Source organism: Nannospalax galili, unplaced genomic scaffold (genome assembly GCF_000622305.1).
Source record: "Nannospalax galili isolate Female #2095 unplaced genomic scaffold, S.galili_v1.0 scaffold911, whole genome shotgun sequence".
In the NCBI taxonomy this organism is placed as follows: Eukaryota; Metazoa; Chordata; class Mammalia; order Rodentia; family Spalacidae; genus Nannospalax; species Nannospalax galili.
This window is the reverse complement of record NW_008329642.1, coordinates 965,190-984,290: the sequence shown is the minus strand read 5'-3', so window position 1 is coordinate 984,290 and position 19,101 is coordinate 965,190. Positions and strand designations below refer to the sequence as shown.

The window sequence follows — 19,101 nt, the reverse complement described above, 5'->3', positions numbered from 1 at the left end:
GCTGTGAAGAATTTGTAGTAAATGAACCTACATAATAACTTACATTAACATTCTACCTACCAGATAGCTGCATTGAGGGCTCAACCCCATACACTATGTATCATTACCACTTTGATTTTGCAGATGTGAGTATTGAAGGCTGGGAAGTTAAATAAGTAAGAACCTAAGGTCACATAGTTGGCACAGGACAGACTTAGAGTTTGAAACCAGGCCCTTTGTCATGCAGGTGCCACTTCGCACTTCTTTGCCCCATTAACCTGCTTCTCGTTTTCTTAAGTGCTGCACCTCCTCAAACTGAGCTAATTAGATGCATTTCCATCTCGCCATCATATATGCCTTTTTTGTATAAGTAGGTGATTATTTTATGAAATCAGTCTTTGAATTTAAGAATTACTTGTGAATCTTTTTTTTTTATTTGAACTTGTCCCCTCTTCACTTCATTCGAATGACTAACCCTCCATCTTACAGAGATGCTCAAAGCCATCTGGTGAGTGCCCTCATCTCCATGTCAGCTGTGATTGTTTCCTTGGCCCTTCTGGTCCTGCACAACTCTTTCTCTGTGGAATTTTGCCCACACCATCATCTCTTTCCTCTGGCTATCATGAAGTCTTCTTTTCTCTTTTTCTCAGTGTCACAGATCTCCTCTCCTCTACCTTCAAAAGTATAAGCAAATTCACTCTGCGGGCCTTTCACGTGTAATTCAGTTTTATGCCTGGCTCCTAATTCTAGGCTTCCCGAGGAAATGATAAACGCATCAAGTTCATTTTCTTTACCCATAATTCTGCTGAAATTGTTGAAGATCAACCTGAGTGCTCTTCTGGCTGTGATGAGAGGCATTGTATGTAGTGTATAGAAGTATAGATCGCAGGGCTAGAGAGATGGCTCAGTGGTTAAGAGCACTGGCTACTCTTGCAGAGGACCCAGGTTCGATTCCCAGCACTTGCATGGCAGCTATGAACCATCCTTAACTCCAGTTCCAGGGGAATCTGAAGCCCTCTTCTGAGGCATTGCATGATATGGGTACACTCACATAACATGCAGGCAATATACTCATACACATAAAATAAAAATAATAAATAAAATATTTTTAAAAAGAAGTATAGATCGCAGGGCTAGAGAGATGGCTTAGTGGTTAAGAGCACTGGCTACTCTTGCAGAGGACCCAGGTTCGATTCCCAGCACTTGCATGGCAGCTATGAACCATCCTTAACTCCAGTTCCAGGGGAATCTGAAGCCCTCTTCTGAGGCAGTGCATGAGATGGGTACACTCACATAACATGCAGGCAATCTACTCATACACATAAAATAAAAATAATAAATAAAATATTTTTAAAAAGAAGTATAGATCGCTAGAGCCAGGCAGACTTGTGTTTACATTCTGTTTCTGAACTTCCAGTTCCCATTACCCTGCTCAAATTTCTGGGTTCTCTGTACACCAGTTTGTTCTGCATTTGAAGTTTGAAGAAGGGAAAAATGGGATAGGCCTTTTAAAGGATTGGGTTTGGAGGTGTTGCTGATTACTAGTGCTCTTTGGGCAGCATTGAGCCAAGTAGAGGAGGACTATATTCAGAGGGTCTGCCTCTGAGTAGGTCTTCCTGTGCTTTTTGTTTCACATATCAGGTCTTTTCATCAGGAATTTGCAGATTCCTTCAGATATCATTTGTTGTCCACATGCCTAGTGGTCAGGTTAGAGTGTCCCATAACACAAATGTTCAACTCCCATTCTTCCTTAGTATCCTTTGCCCCACTGTCTCACTGGGTCTCACTGTTTTGTTGTTGTTTCAAAATGGAGTTTGTGGATAATCACCTCTTCTGCCTCCATTTCTTTGTTTCTTCTGGCTTTTGAGACAGGATCCCATGTAGCCCAGGCTAACCTTGAATTTACTGTGTATCCTTAGATGACCAAAGTACTCTAATTACAGATGTGTACCACCACTTCTGGCTTTATGCAGTGATGGGACTTGAACCCAGGGTCCCCCCGGGTTGCTAGGCAAGCACTTTGCCACCACATCCCCAGCCTGCTTCCACTTCTTACCAATCAGTAACCTAGGGTTTAATCCCAACAGCCTAGATTATTAAGAGCCCTAATTCTCCTTGCTGCCTATCTCTTTTTGCCCTTTCTGCTAACTACAGTGAATATTTCTATCTTACTTATTTCCCAAAACTACTGAATCACTCTTAGGCTTTCACTCACTGACCGAAGAAAAGTATTTCAAGATGAGGTTAAAACTCCAGTAGATAATATCCTATTGACAAACCTAGACACCTACCTAGTATACTTTATTTGAACCCACTTAGTAAACAGAAGCAACTCTTTGACTTTGTTTCTGGGATTCTGTTCTCCCGGTGTCAGATCTATGGAAATGATGCCTGACAGACAGGAGTCGAGTTCCTCCGGGTCATTGAGATGGTCCTTTTTTTCTCTGAGGTTTGTTTTTCCTCCGTTCTGTTTTCCCTTTCTCAAATCAAACCCCTTTGAGGTGCTCCTAGATGTTATTTAATATTTTATAACACAAAGAAAATATTTCCTCAGGGTAAATCATATCTGTTTTATTTCAAGTTGAATTTGTTGAATAGGAGACTAGATGGGAATTTTGTTTTTGTTTGAAGACAGGCTGGCCCTCAAAACTCGTGAACCTTCTGCTTTAGCCTCTCGAATGCCAGTATTAACAAGCATGGGCCCCTGTGTCCAGCTTGGGGACAAGTTTTGTCACAACTTCCTTTTCAATATGGCATGGTCATTTTCCAAACTAACCAGTTGACTTGATTATATAATTCTTAGTTATTATTGGGGATTACAATTTTTACAAATTACTATTTTGTAAAAATTGTTCAAGATCAAACTGACCTTACACTTGTACTTTTTTTCCTTTTTTCCACATGAGTTTAACAAGCCAGGTATGTTATCACATGCCTGTAATCAAGGTAGAGGAAAGATGGAGGCCAGTCTGAGCTAAGTAAGGACATCCCCTCTCAAGGAGAGGGAGAGAGGCAGAAAAAGAAAGAAAAATGAATTTAAAGTTTTAGTAAGTAGCCATAAATTTACCATCTTCATATAGGAAGATCACAATAGGGGAGGGATTCAGGGGTATGTGGGCTCTGGAAGGGTTATTCAGTTCAAGTCCAATTAAGTCTTCTAAAAATGTTTCTAGAAATGGGTTCTGTAGCTACTTAAGTGTCCAGTTCCAATTAATAAGATATGGGAGTTATTATTGTTCCCTTTGTGAAAAGCAATGCCAGTCACCAAAAGATAAGCATTTACTTATAAATAGCATTTCGTGTTTAATCAAGATCTCAACTGATACAGTTCTGTGACTAAATGATTCTAAATACAAGCAAAAACAATGTAGGGGTTTTTTTGTGGGTATTTGTTGTTACTATATTTTAGTTTGGTTTTGTTTGGAAACCTGTCCTGGTATATAACCCAGCCTGACCTTAACTAGAGACCTTCTGTCTTAGTTACATTTCTGTTGCTCTGATAACTCCATTATTATTATTATTGTTGTTATTATTATTATTATTATTATTTATTATTGTCTTTTTGAGACAGGGTCTCCCTGTAGTCCCAGCTGGCCTAGAACTCACTATGTAGAATAGGCTGGCCTTGAACTCAGAGAGATCTGCCTGCCTCTGCCTTCTAAGTGAGGTGTGGTGGCGCACAGCTTTAATCCCAGCACTCGGGAGGCAGAGGCAGGTGGATCTCTGTGAGTTCAAGGCCAGCCTGATCTACATAGTGATTTCCAGGATAGCTGGGGCTACAGGGAGACCCTGTCTCAAAAAGACCAAAAAAAAAATTGTGTGCATATCCAAAGCTTGAAATTTACCATGTTAGCTATTCCTTAGTATACAATTTGGTGCCATTAATAACTTTTGGTATGTTTGGTATATCTGTTATCCATAGGTATCCCTATTATCCATAGCCAGAGTTTTTTCATCATTTCCTTAAAAAAAAAAAAAGTTTCACATATTCAACATTTAACTCCCCACCTCCCATTCTCCTTTGCTCTAGCACTTGTAACAGCTGTCCTTCTATGTCTATGAATTTGCCTATTCTAGGTCACTTATGTGAGTGAAATCATCCATATGGTGGCATGGTCAGAATTTCCTAAGTCTGAGTAATACTCACTTGAATGTTCATCCATTCATCCATCAGTGGCATGTGGATTGCTTCCACCGTAGGGCTGCTGAATTAGTGCATCTGAGTCCCTGCTCTCAGGAACTCGGATGGGAACAGATCATATATACCTAGGCACTATACATTTTGTGAGAGAGTATTAAACACCTAGGAGGAGTTCCATTTTGCAATATCAATCTTGACCAGCATATTAATACAAGTTGTTGCAAGTTTTTAAGGAGATTTATTTTGGTCAAGTTCTAAAGTAATCTTGGATAAGATATAAAGATGTTTTCAAAAGCTGCCCCTTTTTTCACTATAAATAAATCACTTGAGTGATGGAATACATAAGCCATGTTCTTCAGCTCTTTCTTATTCTCAGGAAACCAATTGCCTAAACCTTTCCTTTCCTTGTAAATGTCTGTTACAGCCAGTATAGGGCTGTTCTTAACACAGGAATCACAGAGATGTTGCTGAATATATTCTCAAATGATACTTATCATGCACATGCTTTTGAAACTGTACTCCTAGGACCCAAAGGAAAGAGTTGAAGCATGTTGTCACAGAACCCTTGCCCAGACTTGTGTTTCACTGTTCTGTAAATCTATTCTTCTCTTTTGTAGGCAGTAAATAGACATGTGAAAACAAAATGAGTCTAGATTATCTTTACTGCCTTGGAAATGAATGCCTTTCTTTCATATGATTTTGCTCAGTCATTGATACTGCTGATGGGAGCAATAATTTTTTTCACCAATTAGTCTTGGTAAATGTTGTTATTTATTAACATATAGTACATGTCATACAGTGCATTTCATACATGTTCTTTATATAAAACATCTGGTATTCATGAAGAAGTAATAAAATGTTTAATATTTATGAAGAGTTGATAATGTTTTGGTGTTTAACAATTCACCCATCATGATCTGGCTCTGAATTGCCTAAGATTTCTGCTAGCCTACATATGCAGTACCTTTGTGCAAAGTAGGAGATGGGTCCTTTCTGGCCAGGTAGGCTCAAGGCTCACAAATACTACCTTTGTGAATGGAAAACCTGCCCCTCCTCTAGGTGACTGCACCCATGTACAAGCCATGATTCTGCTCACCAGACTGTGCCTATTGTAGAAATTAATTTCCTGGGAGGAAGGGATGGGTTATACATTAACCCTTACTGGCTGTCTTGGCCAGGTATTCTTGTTCAGAAAATAAGAGGAAGGCATAGCATTGTCTGCAAACTTTTCCTGTAAATGTTCAAATGGTAAATATTTGCGACTTTGTGAGCCACATGGTATCTATCACAAATACTCAGCTCAGTCTTTGAAACGCTGAAGTGACAACAGAGACAGTACCTAAAGGAGTGGACTGGCTTTGTTGGATGATAATAACAGGCTAAAGTTTGCTGGTTCCTGATATACTATGACCCATAACATTTCTCTACTAAACTACATTCTGCCACTTTGTATATTGGACCATAACCTTCCTATGGGACTTGTAACGCGCTTTTTGTACTTTGCACATAGGATTAATTTGTTGTTTTTATTTAATAAGATTCCGGTTCAGTTAGGTTAAATACAGCCACACCTTGCTTAATAGAGATCTCTTCTGAAAAATGTGTCACTGGGCAGTTTTCTCACTATGCAAACATCGTATAGGTTGTACCTGAACACTAAGGTGCCTGAGAGGCTGACTGTGTAATTTCCTAGGTCCACCATCATATGCTATCCGTTGTTGAACAAAATGTCATATGTGGCATAGTGTGGTTCATACTTGGGGTTTCCCTGTAAAACAGGGGGAAATGTGGAAAATTATGAGTGTTACAATGTTAGACAAATTAAGTCAAAATGACAGTAGCCTAAATTGTTTGGAGTAGCCCACCTACCATAAATTCTTAAGCAAAAAAATGACAGAATCCCACTGTGGTCACATAAGTCCAGTGGCAGCAGACTATTAGTAATTGCTGTTCTTCATCAGCCGACACACAGCCTTCATTTTTTAAGGCCAGTTTCACCCAGAATGTTTTAAATCAAGCAGTCAGGTTTCCTTAATTCTCAACCCTTGAGCACACATTTTGAGTTTCTTTTTTTTTTTTTTTTCGTCTTTTTGAGACAGGGTTTCCGTGTAGCCCCAGTTGTCCTGGAACTCACTATTTAGACCAGACTGGCCTTGAATTCACTCAGATCCGCCTGCCTCTGCCTCCAGAGTGCGGGGATTAAAGGCGTGCACCACCACGCTTGGCTCATTTGGAATTTCTTACATGAGCATTGTATTTGCATTATTTCCACTCTTCTCACCCCCCCAATTCCCATGCTCCCCACTTCCTCACAATTTGTTATCTTTTTTTGGTTATTGTTACATATACCTACATACATTTATAGAGATACATACGTATATGTAATGCACTGAGTCCATTTAGTGGTTGAGGACTTTTTAGTGATAAAAATAGTCTCCCCAAGGCATTTCTGAATATGCCAAAGTACCTTTGCTTATCTTAAGTAAAACACTTGTGTGGCCACCTGAGATGCTGGCTGTGCTAGATGCTATATATTCTTTGGGGAAGGTGCCATTTTTACATGTGGGAGTGGTGCATGGACTAAATTTAGTCAAACTTAACATATTTGGCAACTTTCAAAAGCAAAATAAGCCCTGCTATTGGCAAAATTTGAACATTCAAGTGGAAATTAGAAATTTGGTTTTTATCTACTGCCATGAGCCTCATGAATAATATTAACAAATATGAATTTTCAAATATTGCATAATGAAATATCTAGAAGAACTACATGAATTCTGTGAATCAGCAGCTTCCAGATAACTAATATATCATGTTACAAAACCATCCATAGGTAAAAAGATCATTCAAAGTACAGAATGGTCCAGTGGGTTCCAGTATAATTCACAGCTTGTTGTTACTGTTTAATCTCTGAGTAGGGTTTCAAATTCCACCTTTAAGAAAGTTACTCCTGGGATGAAGAGATGGCTCAGGAGTTAAGAACACTAACTGTGGTTCAAATCCCAGCCCACATGGCAGCTAACAGCTGTCCGTAACTCCAATTCCAGGGGACCCAATGATCTCTTCTGTCTTCCTTCAGCATTGCACGACACAGGTGCACTTACATACACGCAGGCAATACATGCATACACATAAAAATAAATAAATAAAATTTAAAAAGAAAGAAAGTTAGGTCTAATAAGAATATTTAACTTTTCAATTTCTTGTTTTGGTATTTTGAGATGGTCTCATGTAGTCTAGGTTGACCCTGAACTCCTGCCTCCACCTCCCAAGTGCTCTGGTTACAGCTTTGTTTGACCATGCTCAGCTCAAGCTCCAATAAGGTGAATATCATAATCTACAACTCATCTGAATAAAAGCTCAGTTTAGGAGTCATCAGTCTTACAACTGAAAATGGTTTTACAACCAGAAAGTGTGAGAAATGCTGGTCTAAGGCAGTGTGTCTGCAGGGTTGGAATGGCTGTTGCTTGACTTATTGATGGAAAAGAATGCTTTCATTGTATGGTTAGAAGACCAACACACAGAAAACATTATACAACAGTACTCTCTGTGTCTCAGTTTGGCATGACTTTTAGTGTTATAATCACTTGCTGGTAAAGCAGCTTGAAATAGATTTTAACTGAAGAGATTACTGAAATCAAGCATGGTTGTAAAATTTTTCAGATATGCAGTATAGTTGTTCTAGTTTGCTTTTTCCGTTGCTATGTTAAACACGATGACCAAAAAGCAACTTTGGGGAAGAATTTGTTTAATCTTACATCTTACAGTCCATCACCCAGGGAAAGCCAAGGCAGGAACTAAGGCAGGAACTTGAATCAGGAACTGAAAGAGACCATGGAGACATGCTGCTTACCGACTTGCTTCCAGGCTCACAGTTAGGTTACCTTTCTTTTTTAAAAAAATTATTATTTTTATTTTTATGTGTATACATGTATTGCTTGCGTGTAGTTAAGTGCACCCATGTCGTGCAATGCCCATGGAGGTCAGAAGAGGCTGTCAGATCCCCTGGGACTGGAGTTATGAACAGTTGTTAGCTGCCATGTGGATGCTGGGATTCGAACCCAGGTCTTCTTCAAGAACAACCAGTGTTCTTAACTGCCAAGCCATCTCTCTAGCCCCTGGGCTACCTTTCTTATACAGCCTAGAACTAGCTGCTCACAGTGGGCTGTTAATCAACAGTCAAGAAAATGCCACACAGGCCAGTCTGATGGAGGAAACTTCAGTTGAGGTCCCCTCTTCGCAGGCAACTCTAGGTTTGTGTTAAGTTGATAGCTGAAAACTATAACTAGTCTTAGATGTGAGAGGACTTGCTAGTTGCTTTTTGACTTTGTCTATTAAGGTAAAAAGCTTGGTGGAGGTATATCGTAGAATCAATGGTTTTCATACTGCCTTTGTAAAGTATTTCAGTTAAGCACCAGACCTACACTAATAACATCACTGGCAGTCTTCAAGTCTGTGTAAAGTATAGTTGGCTGACATGATTTGGCGTATCTTTTTTTTTTTTTTAATCTTTTTGAGATGGTCTCCCTGCAGCCCCAGCCAGCCTGGAACTTGCTATGTAGACTAGACTGGCCTCGAACTCACAGAGATCAGCCTGCCTCTGCCTCCTGAGTACTGAGATTAAAGGTGTGCGCTGCACCACTATACCTAGTGATTTTGGCCTATGTTAAATGCATGTTTTTAGTTTATTGTTGCATTTCAGTAAGAATTCCTTTATTTCATAAAATAGAGTTCCTGTCCTTAATGTCCATCCACAGTCTTTGGGAACAGACCTGTTAAAGGGCCTAAGGGACAACACATTTCTTTTCATGCTTTGACAGAATGTGAAGTGGAGGATAGGAGAGGGCAGTGAAATAAGGTTGCTGGGCTTTAATTTCCTAGAATACCCTGGAATGCCTACCAATTTTCTTAAAATACCTACCTTTCCTTCCCTGCCTAACCCTGTCTGTGCGAGTCTTTATTACCTTCTAGGTAATGACAGTGTGCTTCAGAATACAAGGATATAAAGCAAAATCATCAAATAAACCATCAAAAGAAAAGCTTCTCGGGCTGGAGAGACAGCTCCATGGTTAAGAGACCGGATGGGATGCTCTTACAGAGGACCTGGGTTCACTCCCTAACACCCACATGGCAGCCTTCACTCCAGTTCCAGGGAATCCAGCGCCCTCTTCTGGCCTCCACAGGCACCACACCAGACATGCACATGGTGCACTTACCTACATGCAGGCAAACACTCATACACATAAAATCAAAGTAAATAATTTTTTTATTTAAGAAAAAAAAAAGATGCTTCTCAGAAGAGAACTCTTTTGGGGGGTGGGTTATAGCTCTAGTCAGATTTTTAAAAAAAAAAAAACAACTTTAAATTACTTTTTAGAAATACCTCCTACAGGATCAGGAGAGATGGCTCAGTGGTTAAGAGCACTGGCTGCTTTTGTAGAGGACCCGGGTTTGGTTCCCAGCACCCACATGACAGCTAACAACTGTCCGTAACTCCAGTTCCAGGGGATCTACTCCTTCTGACTGCCACAGGCATTGTAAGACATGGGCACACTTACGTACATGCAAGTAATACACTCATACACATAAAATGTTATTTTGTGTGTATTTGGGGGCACTGACTATGGGGGCAGCAAGATGGCTCAGTGGGTAAAGGTGCATGCTGCCAAGCCTGATGACCTGAATTTGATCCCCAGAAGCCACATGGTGGAGGGAAAGAATCAGTTCCCCAGGATCACACACACACATCTATACACATATAAATAAACAAATGTAGTGATACTTTTTTTAAGTGGACTACGAACCACAATATCTTTTTGTCAAATTTTATTGTACATCACTAAAAGTAAGAGTATGAGGGAGTGTGGCATTGAGACAGGAATTTACTGTGTGCCCAGTGTTAGGATTGCAAGTATGCACTACCATGCTCAACTATTAAGACTGGTTTTAGATTGATTTAAAAAAAAAAAAACAACTTTTATTGAGGTATGTGGGTACACACACACACCTTGGCTACATAGGGTACCTATGGAGGCCAGAAGATTGTATCATCAGACCCCTTGCTGCTGCCGTTACAGGCTGTTAAGACTTTTTTTTTTTTTGGTCGTTTTGAGACAGGGTCTCCCTGTAGCCCCAGCTATCCTGGAACTCGCTATGAAGACCAGGCTGGGCTTGAACTAACAGAGATCCTCCTGCCTCTGCCTCCCAAGTGCTGGGATTAAAGGCATGTGCCACCACGCCCAGCTAAGACTTTTTTTTTTAATTATTTTATGTGTATGAGTGTATTGCCTGCAGGTATGTGAGTGCACCCATGCCATGCAGATGAGGGATGAAAGGTATACTTGTCTGTATATATGAGGATGCATATAAAGTAAGAAATTACATGAAGTAAAGTAAGAAATTATATAAAGTGAAGTAAGAAATAACATTGGTCTAGGGATGTGGTCTAGGATCTGTGACCTCTCCAGCCATGTATATTTGGCTATGTTTATAGTACCACACATGTTTCCTCCCATTGAACGGCCTTAATCCCAATTAGACAATTGATTACCCCCCAAGATAAAAATGCCACTACTACACCAATAGCGATAGTTTGCTGGGCCAGTTATTGTTTTATCAGGTTTTACAATAGGTGAGACCATTGATTGGTTTTCTCCTTTGGCAGCTTGTATCGTATCCTCTAATACCATGAGAGCTAGTCTGCAGGGAGAAAGTCGATTCCAGCTTGATTGTTCCAAGTTCTGTGTCCAAAGTGTGACCTCTTTTCAGGAATAGGGTCTTACCTTCAAGTTCTGGGAGACAATCAAAGGCTGTGACAATAGCCTGAGACTTACAGAGTTCCAGAACTAGTCAAAGAATACGTGTCTATGAGACTCCTAACATTGAGGAGTCCAATGCAACCTCTACACATAGGATGAATATATCTCGCAACTCTCACTAGAGTAGTTTTCTTATACAATGGTGATTAACACAGAAACCCACATTGTCCAACGTTTGGAGAACAACAGGCCTCAGAGTGCTTATCCCTGATTAGAACACCTTTCTCAAACCTCTGCTTTTCAAGGCTTGGAGATACTGCAGAAGAGGAGGTGAAAAGATTGTAAGAGACAGAGGGGATAGATGACAAGGAAAAGAGTCTTCCAGACAGCTGGTCAGTTAGACATGTGAACTCACAGCAATGGTGCCAGCATAGACATTGGAGAAATGGGTAAGAAATCCCAACCCAACCTAAGGAACTTTTGGCAGTTGATGGCTGCTGAGAGGGGGAAAGAAAATTGTCTTACAGGAATGGAACACTTGGTGAGCCCAGTGGATGGAACTACACTGAAGGATATTTGAGGGCACAAGTCAGACTCTCCAGACCATGTTATATATACCACGAGTACATTAAGTTGGGTAGGGGGACAGTGGGGGAGGTGGTCTAATTACCATCAAACTATATTGTCTGAAAATCACAAAAATTCAATTAAAACAAATTTTTTTTTATTTTATTTTGTGTGTATGAGTGTTTTACCTGCGTGTATATAAGTGCACCTGTGTCGTGCAGTGCCTGCAGAGGTCAAAAGAGGGTGTCAGGTCCCCTGGAACTGGAGTTAGGGACAGTTGTTAGCAGCCATGTGGGTGCCAGGAACCAAACCCAGGTCCTCTGTGAGGGGAGCCAGTACTCTTAACTGCTGAGCTATCTCTTCAGCCCCATGAATTAATATTTTTTAAAGTACTAGTCTAAGCATACTGAGTATGCTAAGAATATTCAAACGTGAGAATTTTTAAATGCCTGGAATTAAAGTTTTTGGATTGGGGGTTCTTTTTGAGACAGAGTCTCCCTGTAGTCCCAGCTGACCTGGAACTTACTGTGTAGACCAGGTTGAACTTGATCTCACAGAAATCTGCCTGCCTCTGCCTCCCAAGTACTGGGACTAAATACTGAGATTAAAGGCATATACCACCATGCCCACCTATGTCCTTAGATTTTTTTAAAAGGTTTTTAAATAAAGATAAAAAATTTATGTCATCTTCTGCATTCATACCTTCACTAGGGTAAGTTCCAGTCAGTACAAAAAAAAGAGTATCTCCTATCTTAAATTTTTTTTAATTATTTATTTGTGTGTATGTATATGTGTGTATACATACATGCACGGTGGTGCATTTGTAAAGATCAGAAAATGTTCTCTGGAATCAGTTACCTCCTGCCACCTTGTGGGATCGGGGACTGAACTCAAGTCTTCAAGCCTTTGTGCCTGCTGAGCCACCTCACAGATTGATAGAAAGGACATTTTAAAAGATCTCTCTTACCCATCCTTTTCCCTCCAACTGCCATTTTTTTCCCTTTACTTTTCAGAAACCATCTATCTCCATTTCCTTCTCACCGAGTCCCATTTGAGACTCTGTTAAAGCAGTTTGTGCTAAGGTCAACAGTCCAGTAGACAATTGAGTTTTCATTCTACCTAACCTTTCAACAGCATTGGATAGGTGACCCTCCCTCCTAAAACAAACAGTGAACATTGAGTACTACTGTGTGAAGCTCTTTATATGGTCTACTCATTCAACTAACTCTGTAACAGTCTTGGAGAGTTGCTGTTATCCCCTTTCACAGATAAAAAAGCTCAAGTTCAGAGGTCCAGTAGTCAGCCTAGCCACTATTAAGTGGTAGATCACAGGATCAAAGTTCAGGCACCCTTCAGTCTTGCTGCCTCTTTGAAACTCCTGCTGTTTTGATTTTTCCTTCTCTTTCTTTTTGGTTTTCTTTCCAGGACCTTTTTCTACAAGATCTTTAAATTTAGAGGTTTTTTGAGCCAGGAAAGTTTCTGCACCCTGTGCTTAGATGGAGATCCCCCTAATGCACGTGTGTGTTGTGCCCATTCTTGGCACTCTCTATGCAGCATTTTGCACAGTTACACTCACTCACTTGGGTTAATTGTGTTTGTTTTTATTCCTATAGAAAAAGCACTGAGGCAAGGACTGGACTCATTTGTCTTTGTATCCCCAGTGGCTCCCAGAGTACCTGGCACATAAACATCATTAAATATTTGCTAAATTTTTAAAAAAGATAACTCGCTTTGCCAGAACTGGGAAGTGTGAAGGGTAAATTCATGAAGACACTTGAGAACAAAACTTCGCATAGTCAAGGAAAGGGGCTAAGGAACTGGCAGTGGGATGGGGAGAAGCAGAGGGAATGATGTGAGAACAGCAGGGCCTGATATCACCATGTGTGGATAGTAAAGGAATGCCTATCACGGAGACGAGCATCTTCGGCAATCAGAAATAAAGGGAAGACAAAAGGTAGGTTTTAGACCTGCTAGCTCTGCAGACCCTCCTATCCATATGCAGGTGGAGAGAGTAGACAGGAAAGTAAAGAGGGAAGTAAAGAGAGAGATGCAGACTGTACTCCTGATGATTCATTGTAAACTGATAAGTTTAGTCTTTGAGACTTTTTGCCACTGGAGTAGGTTTAAGTTGGTAATGGTTATTACAGACTATATGTTATACAGATGTGGAATTTTTGCGTCACTATCACTTAACATCCTAAGACTATTAGCTAACAACAGCTATGAACCAGCACTTTATCCTTCATGGTAGGCTAGCAAGTTTGATTTTAGTGGTGTTAATTTGAAATGCTAATAATGATGTCAGGACTTGCTGCCTGTGACCTAATGATTTTCTCTTCATTTCTCTAGGGCCTATTCCCTGGTGGATTCCAGTCAAGTGTCTACATTTCTGATATCCATTCTTCTTATTGTCTATGGTAGTTTCAGGTAAGATGCTCTAAAGACGGGGTTGGTTCCAGTTGCAGGTGAAGGAAGCCTTGCTCCAAAAGCACTGGCACTCCATGTATTGTGAAGAGAAACAGTGCTTCCTTGGGATTTGAGTTAGGGTGGGGTAATACTGTTACTTGCTCTTTCGCTGGCTGCTGTTAAACATGCTTTGGTTCTGCTTATGACTGTAGTATAATACAAACATGTAAAAAGGAATTGCTTCAAATTCTGGTCTGTAGATAATGACTCACCTCAGAGCAGTCCTTATTGGGAAGGTTCTGAAGAATGCTAACAGTGACTCCACAGACCTTGGTATCAAAACAGCTATATAGACGACAGCTTACAATACTAATAAACAAACAAACATGCAGCAAAATGAGCCATAAATAAGAAAATGTCATGTTTGGATTTTTTTCTAATCCAAAATCAAAGTGTAGTGACAGACCTTCAGTAGATGTAGAAGAATCAAAGAAACCAAAATAAAAACTGTACCTAAGAAGCTAGTCAAGTTCTTTACCTTGTCTTGAAATACCTTTTGATAATGTCTTTACAGTAATTAATATTTTTCTTTTTTTAAAATATTTTATTATTTTTATTTTATGTGCATGAGTGTATTGCCTGCGTGTATGTGAGTGCACCCATGTCATGCAATGCCACGGAGTTCAGAAGAGGGCTTTGGATTCCCCTGGAACTGGAATTAAGGATGGTTCATAGCCACCATGTGGGTGCTGGGAATTAAACCCGGGTCCTCTGCAAGAGCAATCAGTGCTTTTAACCACTGAGCCATCTCTTCAGCCCCAGTAATTAATATTTTTCTTAATACAAAGGCATTGACTTAGGTTGAGCCACGCAAAATTGCCACGAATAGACTTCTTTTTGACTCTCAGAAACTGTTTCCTGTGATCCATCCATTGTCAGTAGTGCGTGTTAACATTGCCAGGGGTTACCCCTGCAGCCCTCGGGAATGCCTAGACAGGGCCCAAATGGGCGCTCATGCCGTAGGAATGGGAAGACAAGGTCCAAACGCCTTCTTCTCATTGTTTTAGCTGAGAGAAACTCTGGTTGTATAATTCAGATCATGTTGTGGCTGACGTATTTAAAAATGAAGTCTAGTTGGGAAATTTTAAGTTAATAAGTTGATACAGAGCATGAATGATAAATAATCTAGGCAAAAGGATTTTGAACCATCTAACATGTCTAGAATTTAATAGCTACTTTGTAACATCATTAAACTTGTACTTTTGTTCCAGCCAATGTTGAAGTAAAAAAAAATACTCTTATAGGGGGCCAGAGAGATGGCTCAGAGGTTAAGAACACTGATTGTTCTTGCAGAAGACCCAGGTTTGAATCCCAGCACCCACATGGCAGCTAACAACTGTCTGTAACTCCAGTTCCAGGGAATCTAACAGCCTCTTCTGACTTGCTCGGGCATTGCACGACACAGGTGCACTCACCTACATGCAGGCAATACACACATACACATAAAATAAAAAAATAAAATTTTTTTTAAAATACTATTACAATAAATTGATTAAAGTTTTAATTGTGAAAATGTCTATGAAAAGCCCTAGGTTCATGGCCACTCATAATAAGCCAGAGCAATTTAGAATCTTGCCAAGGTAATCGGTATTTTGTTCTTCTACCCTTAATGTTTTGCATGTTACTTTCCCCAGATATTTCAAGGAACTTCGCAATTTAAAACAAGAAGAGCCATATTTACATTTACAAACCTATTGCTATTTTAATTAGTGCAAATTATCTTTTGTTCCCCCATCTCTCTCTCATACATATTTATACATTGTATACATTTTGATAGTTGAGATCATTTTTATTCTGATCATTTTCACACCCAAAAATTTTGTCTAGTATCATCATGCTAGCACTTAATAACTTGGCATTTCTTTATGCTGCTCCATTCTACTTTTGTTTGATATGCAAGTTACTATAGTGACCTTTATGTATTTTTTTCACTTTGATTGAATTATGTCATTAAAATAAACATTAAGGCCAGCAAGATGACTCAGCTGGTAAGGTACTTGCTGCATAAACCTGGCAATCTGAGTTTGAGCTGTTGAACTCAAATAAGGTGTGGGGTAGAGAACTAGCTCCTTAAAGTTGTTCTCTGACCTTGACATGTACACCATGGCATGTACACCCACACACACACACCAGACACAGACACATACACAACCGGGCGCACACATATGTGCATACACAGTGATAATAAATACATTTCTTTAAACATTTGAAAATTGAAGTCTTTACAGGAGACTGTAGACCAACTATTTCTACACACTGCCATATTGCTTCCCAGAGGGCTACACCGGTTTAGGATTGGGCAGATTTTAGGAGTGTTTTTTTTTGTTGTTGTTGTCGTTGTTTTTTTTTTTTTTTTTTTTTTTTTTTGTCTTTTTGAGACAGGGTCTCCCTGTAGCCCCAGCTTGCCTGAAACTTGCTATGTAGACCAGGCTGGCTTTGAACTCACAGAGATCCGCCTGCTTCTACCTCCCGAGTGCTGGGATTAAAGGTGTACGCCACCACGCCTGGCCTTAGGAGTGTTTTTAATAAAAGTAGCACAAGATTATGCCATATAGATGGAAGGGATTTCTTTGGTGTACCTCCCAGTTTACAAAAGAGGAAACTGAACCCCTGCAGGATGATGGGACTTAGAGAGATTGTACAGCTTGTTGGGAACAGACCTGGAACAGTTAAGTGCTGCTGGTCCCTGTACTTTATATCTTTTATGCTTTAGTATATATTTTCTGTAAAAAGTAAATGATGCCTGTAGTTATACTTTAAATTGAACTTATTGACTAAATTGATAAGCATTTCTTCCTCTTCTGGTTTTTGGAGGACATTATGTTATTTTATTGTATTTTATTGAATATGTATTTTGTTGAATTTTTGTGTATTTTCATACATAAAATCATCTTTATACTCTCTTCCCCCTTCCCCTTTGGTACCATCTCATAGTCCCCTGACTGGAATTCATAATTCTGTCATTTGTATTAAGGCCTAGTATATAAAGTTAGTGTCTCGAAATGGCCCTCAGTACAAGTTCATCCACCATAGTTTATTTAACCTATCTAGAGTCTCTCCCTTCAAGCAGATCAACTTTTCCTTACCCAGCAGTAATCAGATGTTAATAATTTTTCGACTAAGATTGGGGTTTACTGTTCATGTCTGCTAAGTTTGCATTGGTCTTGTGCATGCTGACACCATTGCTGTAGGTTTGTATGAGAAGGGTCCCAGGAACCTGTAAGACTGTTTCTGCATGGTCACACACCTCCTCCCTGGCTCTTACCGTCTTTCTGCCCCATCTTCCGCAGTGGCCCTGAGCCCTGGATGGATGGACCTCAATATTAGGAGTCCCATCCAAAGACCCACACTCTACCCACTCTTCTTCTCAGCTTTTTGGCCATTTGTGGCCTTTTGTGTTCCTGGCCCTCTGTCTAATGAGGTGCTACATTGATGAGAATTGAAAGATGCATTAGTCTTCTCTTCATCTCTTGTTCTATATTCCGTGAGTCTTAGGTGTAGAGAATGTATCCTAGATGTGCCACTTAGGCTTGGGCAATTCACAGAGAATCTCTGTGACTAGTGCTGTGACTCTGTAATAATCTCTGTGACTCTGTAATAATCTCTGTAATAATCTGTGTTGAAAAAGAAGCTACGTTGATGGGTTCTGAGTGGGGTACTTGTCTGTAAATTTAAGGATCCATATTTTGTACATAGTAAGAAATTATATTTGTCTATGGATATGAGAGCCTTAGGGTTTTCTCTAAGATCTGTGATCACTCCAGCTATGTGTATTTGGCTAGGTTTACAGTACCAGGCATGAGTTTCCTCCCATTGGATGGGCTTTAAGTCCACTTAGATAGCTATGTTACCCTAAGATAAAAGTGCCCACTGCTGCACAAATATGATTCACTATGTTGGTCATTGATGTGGTTTTCAGGCTCTGAAGCTAGGGTTGGACCATCAATTGATGTTCTCCCTTACCAGTTTGCATAGCGCTCTCCAAAGCTGTGAGAGCTAATCTTCAGGGAAGAGGCTTCCAGGTCAGTTCCAGCTCAGTTGGTCCAAATCCTGAGTCCAAAGTATGTCCTCTCTTCAGCAGTAGTAGGGTCTTACCATCAAGTTCTTGGAGGCAATCAAGAACTGTGGCAATAGCCTGTGTAATTTTGGGGATCTCTTGTACTGCCTTGGCCAACAACTCAAAGGAAGGTTTCTCTGGTACTGTTTTTTGTTACGTAGGCATCAGCTATACTCACTGATTCATGTAGGGATGTGTTGTATGTGTAGTTTTTCAGTAGGTTTTTGGACTAATATGATTCCCTCTGGCTTTTTATACTAGCTAGGCACTATTTATGTCTCCTCTTTCTCTCCCTGTCTTATCCTCCCACCCCACCCTTCCCATTTAAAGTATCCCTCTTATCCCCATTTCTCCCTTGATAATTTTTCTAAACTATGGTACCACCTCTTTTGAGCTCCTTCTTCCCCTCTAGTCCCATGGTTCCTTGTATGGCCCTCCTTTTACCCCTCCCATCTAACTACCCTCTTTTTACACATTTCTCCCTTAGTAGCACCTGTCTCCTACTATTCTTCTTGCTCTGGTTCCTTTTTTCCCTTTACTTCTGTGGTTTCCTTCCATTTTCCTGGTTCCTGCAGTTATATCCAGATACGCACTCACTTAAAACGATTTGGTGCTAAGATCCACAAATGAAGGGGAACGTAGGTCGTTTGTTTTTCTGAGTCTGTGTTACTTATATAACAGTTTCTAGGTCTATCCATTTACCTGCAAATTTCATTATTTCATCTTCTCTACTGCTGACTAGAACTCCATTGTGTAAATATACCACATCTTCATTAACCACTTGTCAGTTGAGGGGCATTTAGGTTGCTTCCATCTCTTAACTATTGTGAAAAGAGCAGCAACAAATGTGGTTGTACAAGTGTGTCTGCAATAGCATGAGTCCTTTGGGTATATGCCAAGGAGTGGTATAACCTGGTCAATATGGTAGGTTCATTTTTTTATTATTATTATATATATATTTTTTAATTAGAAGAAGCATTTCATTACAACAGCATTAACTTATTCAATAACATTTTTCTGAGCTAGGGTACATCTCTTTCAAAATTGGCTGTACATTTCTAGGTTTACAGATGAATTATTACGCTTATATAATCTTTTTCTAATTATAATCTCTATAAGACATAAAATTAAATGAG

At 39.9% G+C, this 19,101-nt stretch overlaps 1 protein-coding gene across 1 annotated transcript in view; it reads left to right on the top strand.

The window, feature by feature from the left end:
- Sppl3 (signal peptide peptidase like 3) overlaps nucleotides 1-19,101 on the top strand; it is a 143,174-nt gene that overhangs the window by 64,272 nt on the left and 59,801 nt on the right. The window contains exon 2 of the mRNA XM_008840682.3: nucleotides 13,792-13,869. Within this exon, the coding sequence (XP_008838904.1) occupies nucleotides 13,792-13,869 (78 nt within the window). The remainder of the gene's footprint in view (nucleotides 1-13,791; nucleotides 13,870-19,101) is intronic.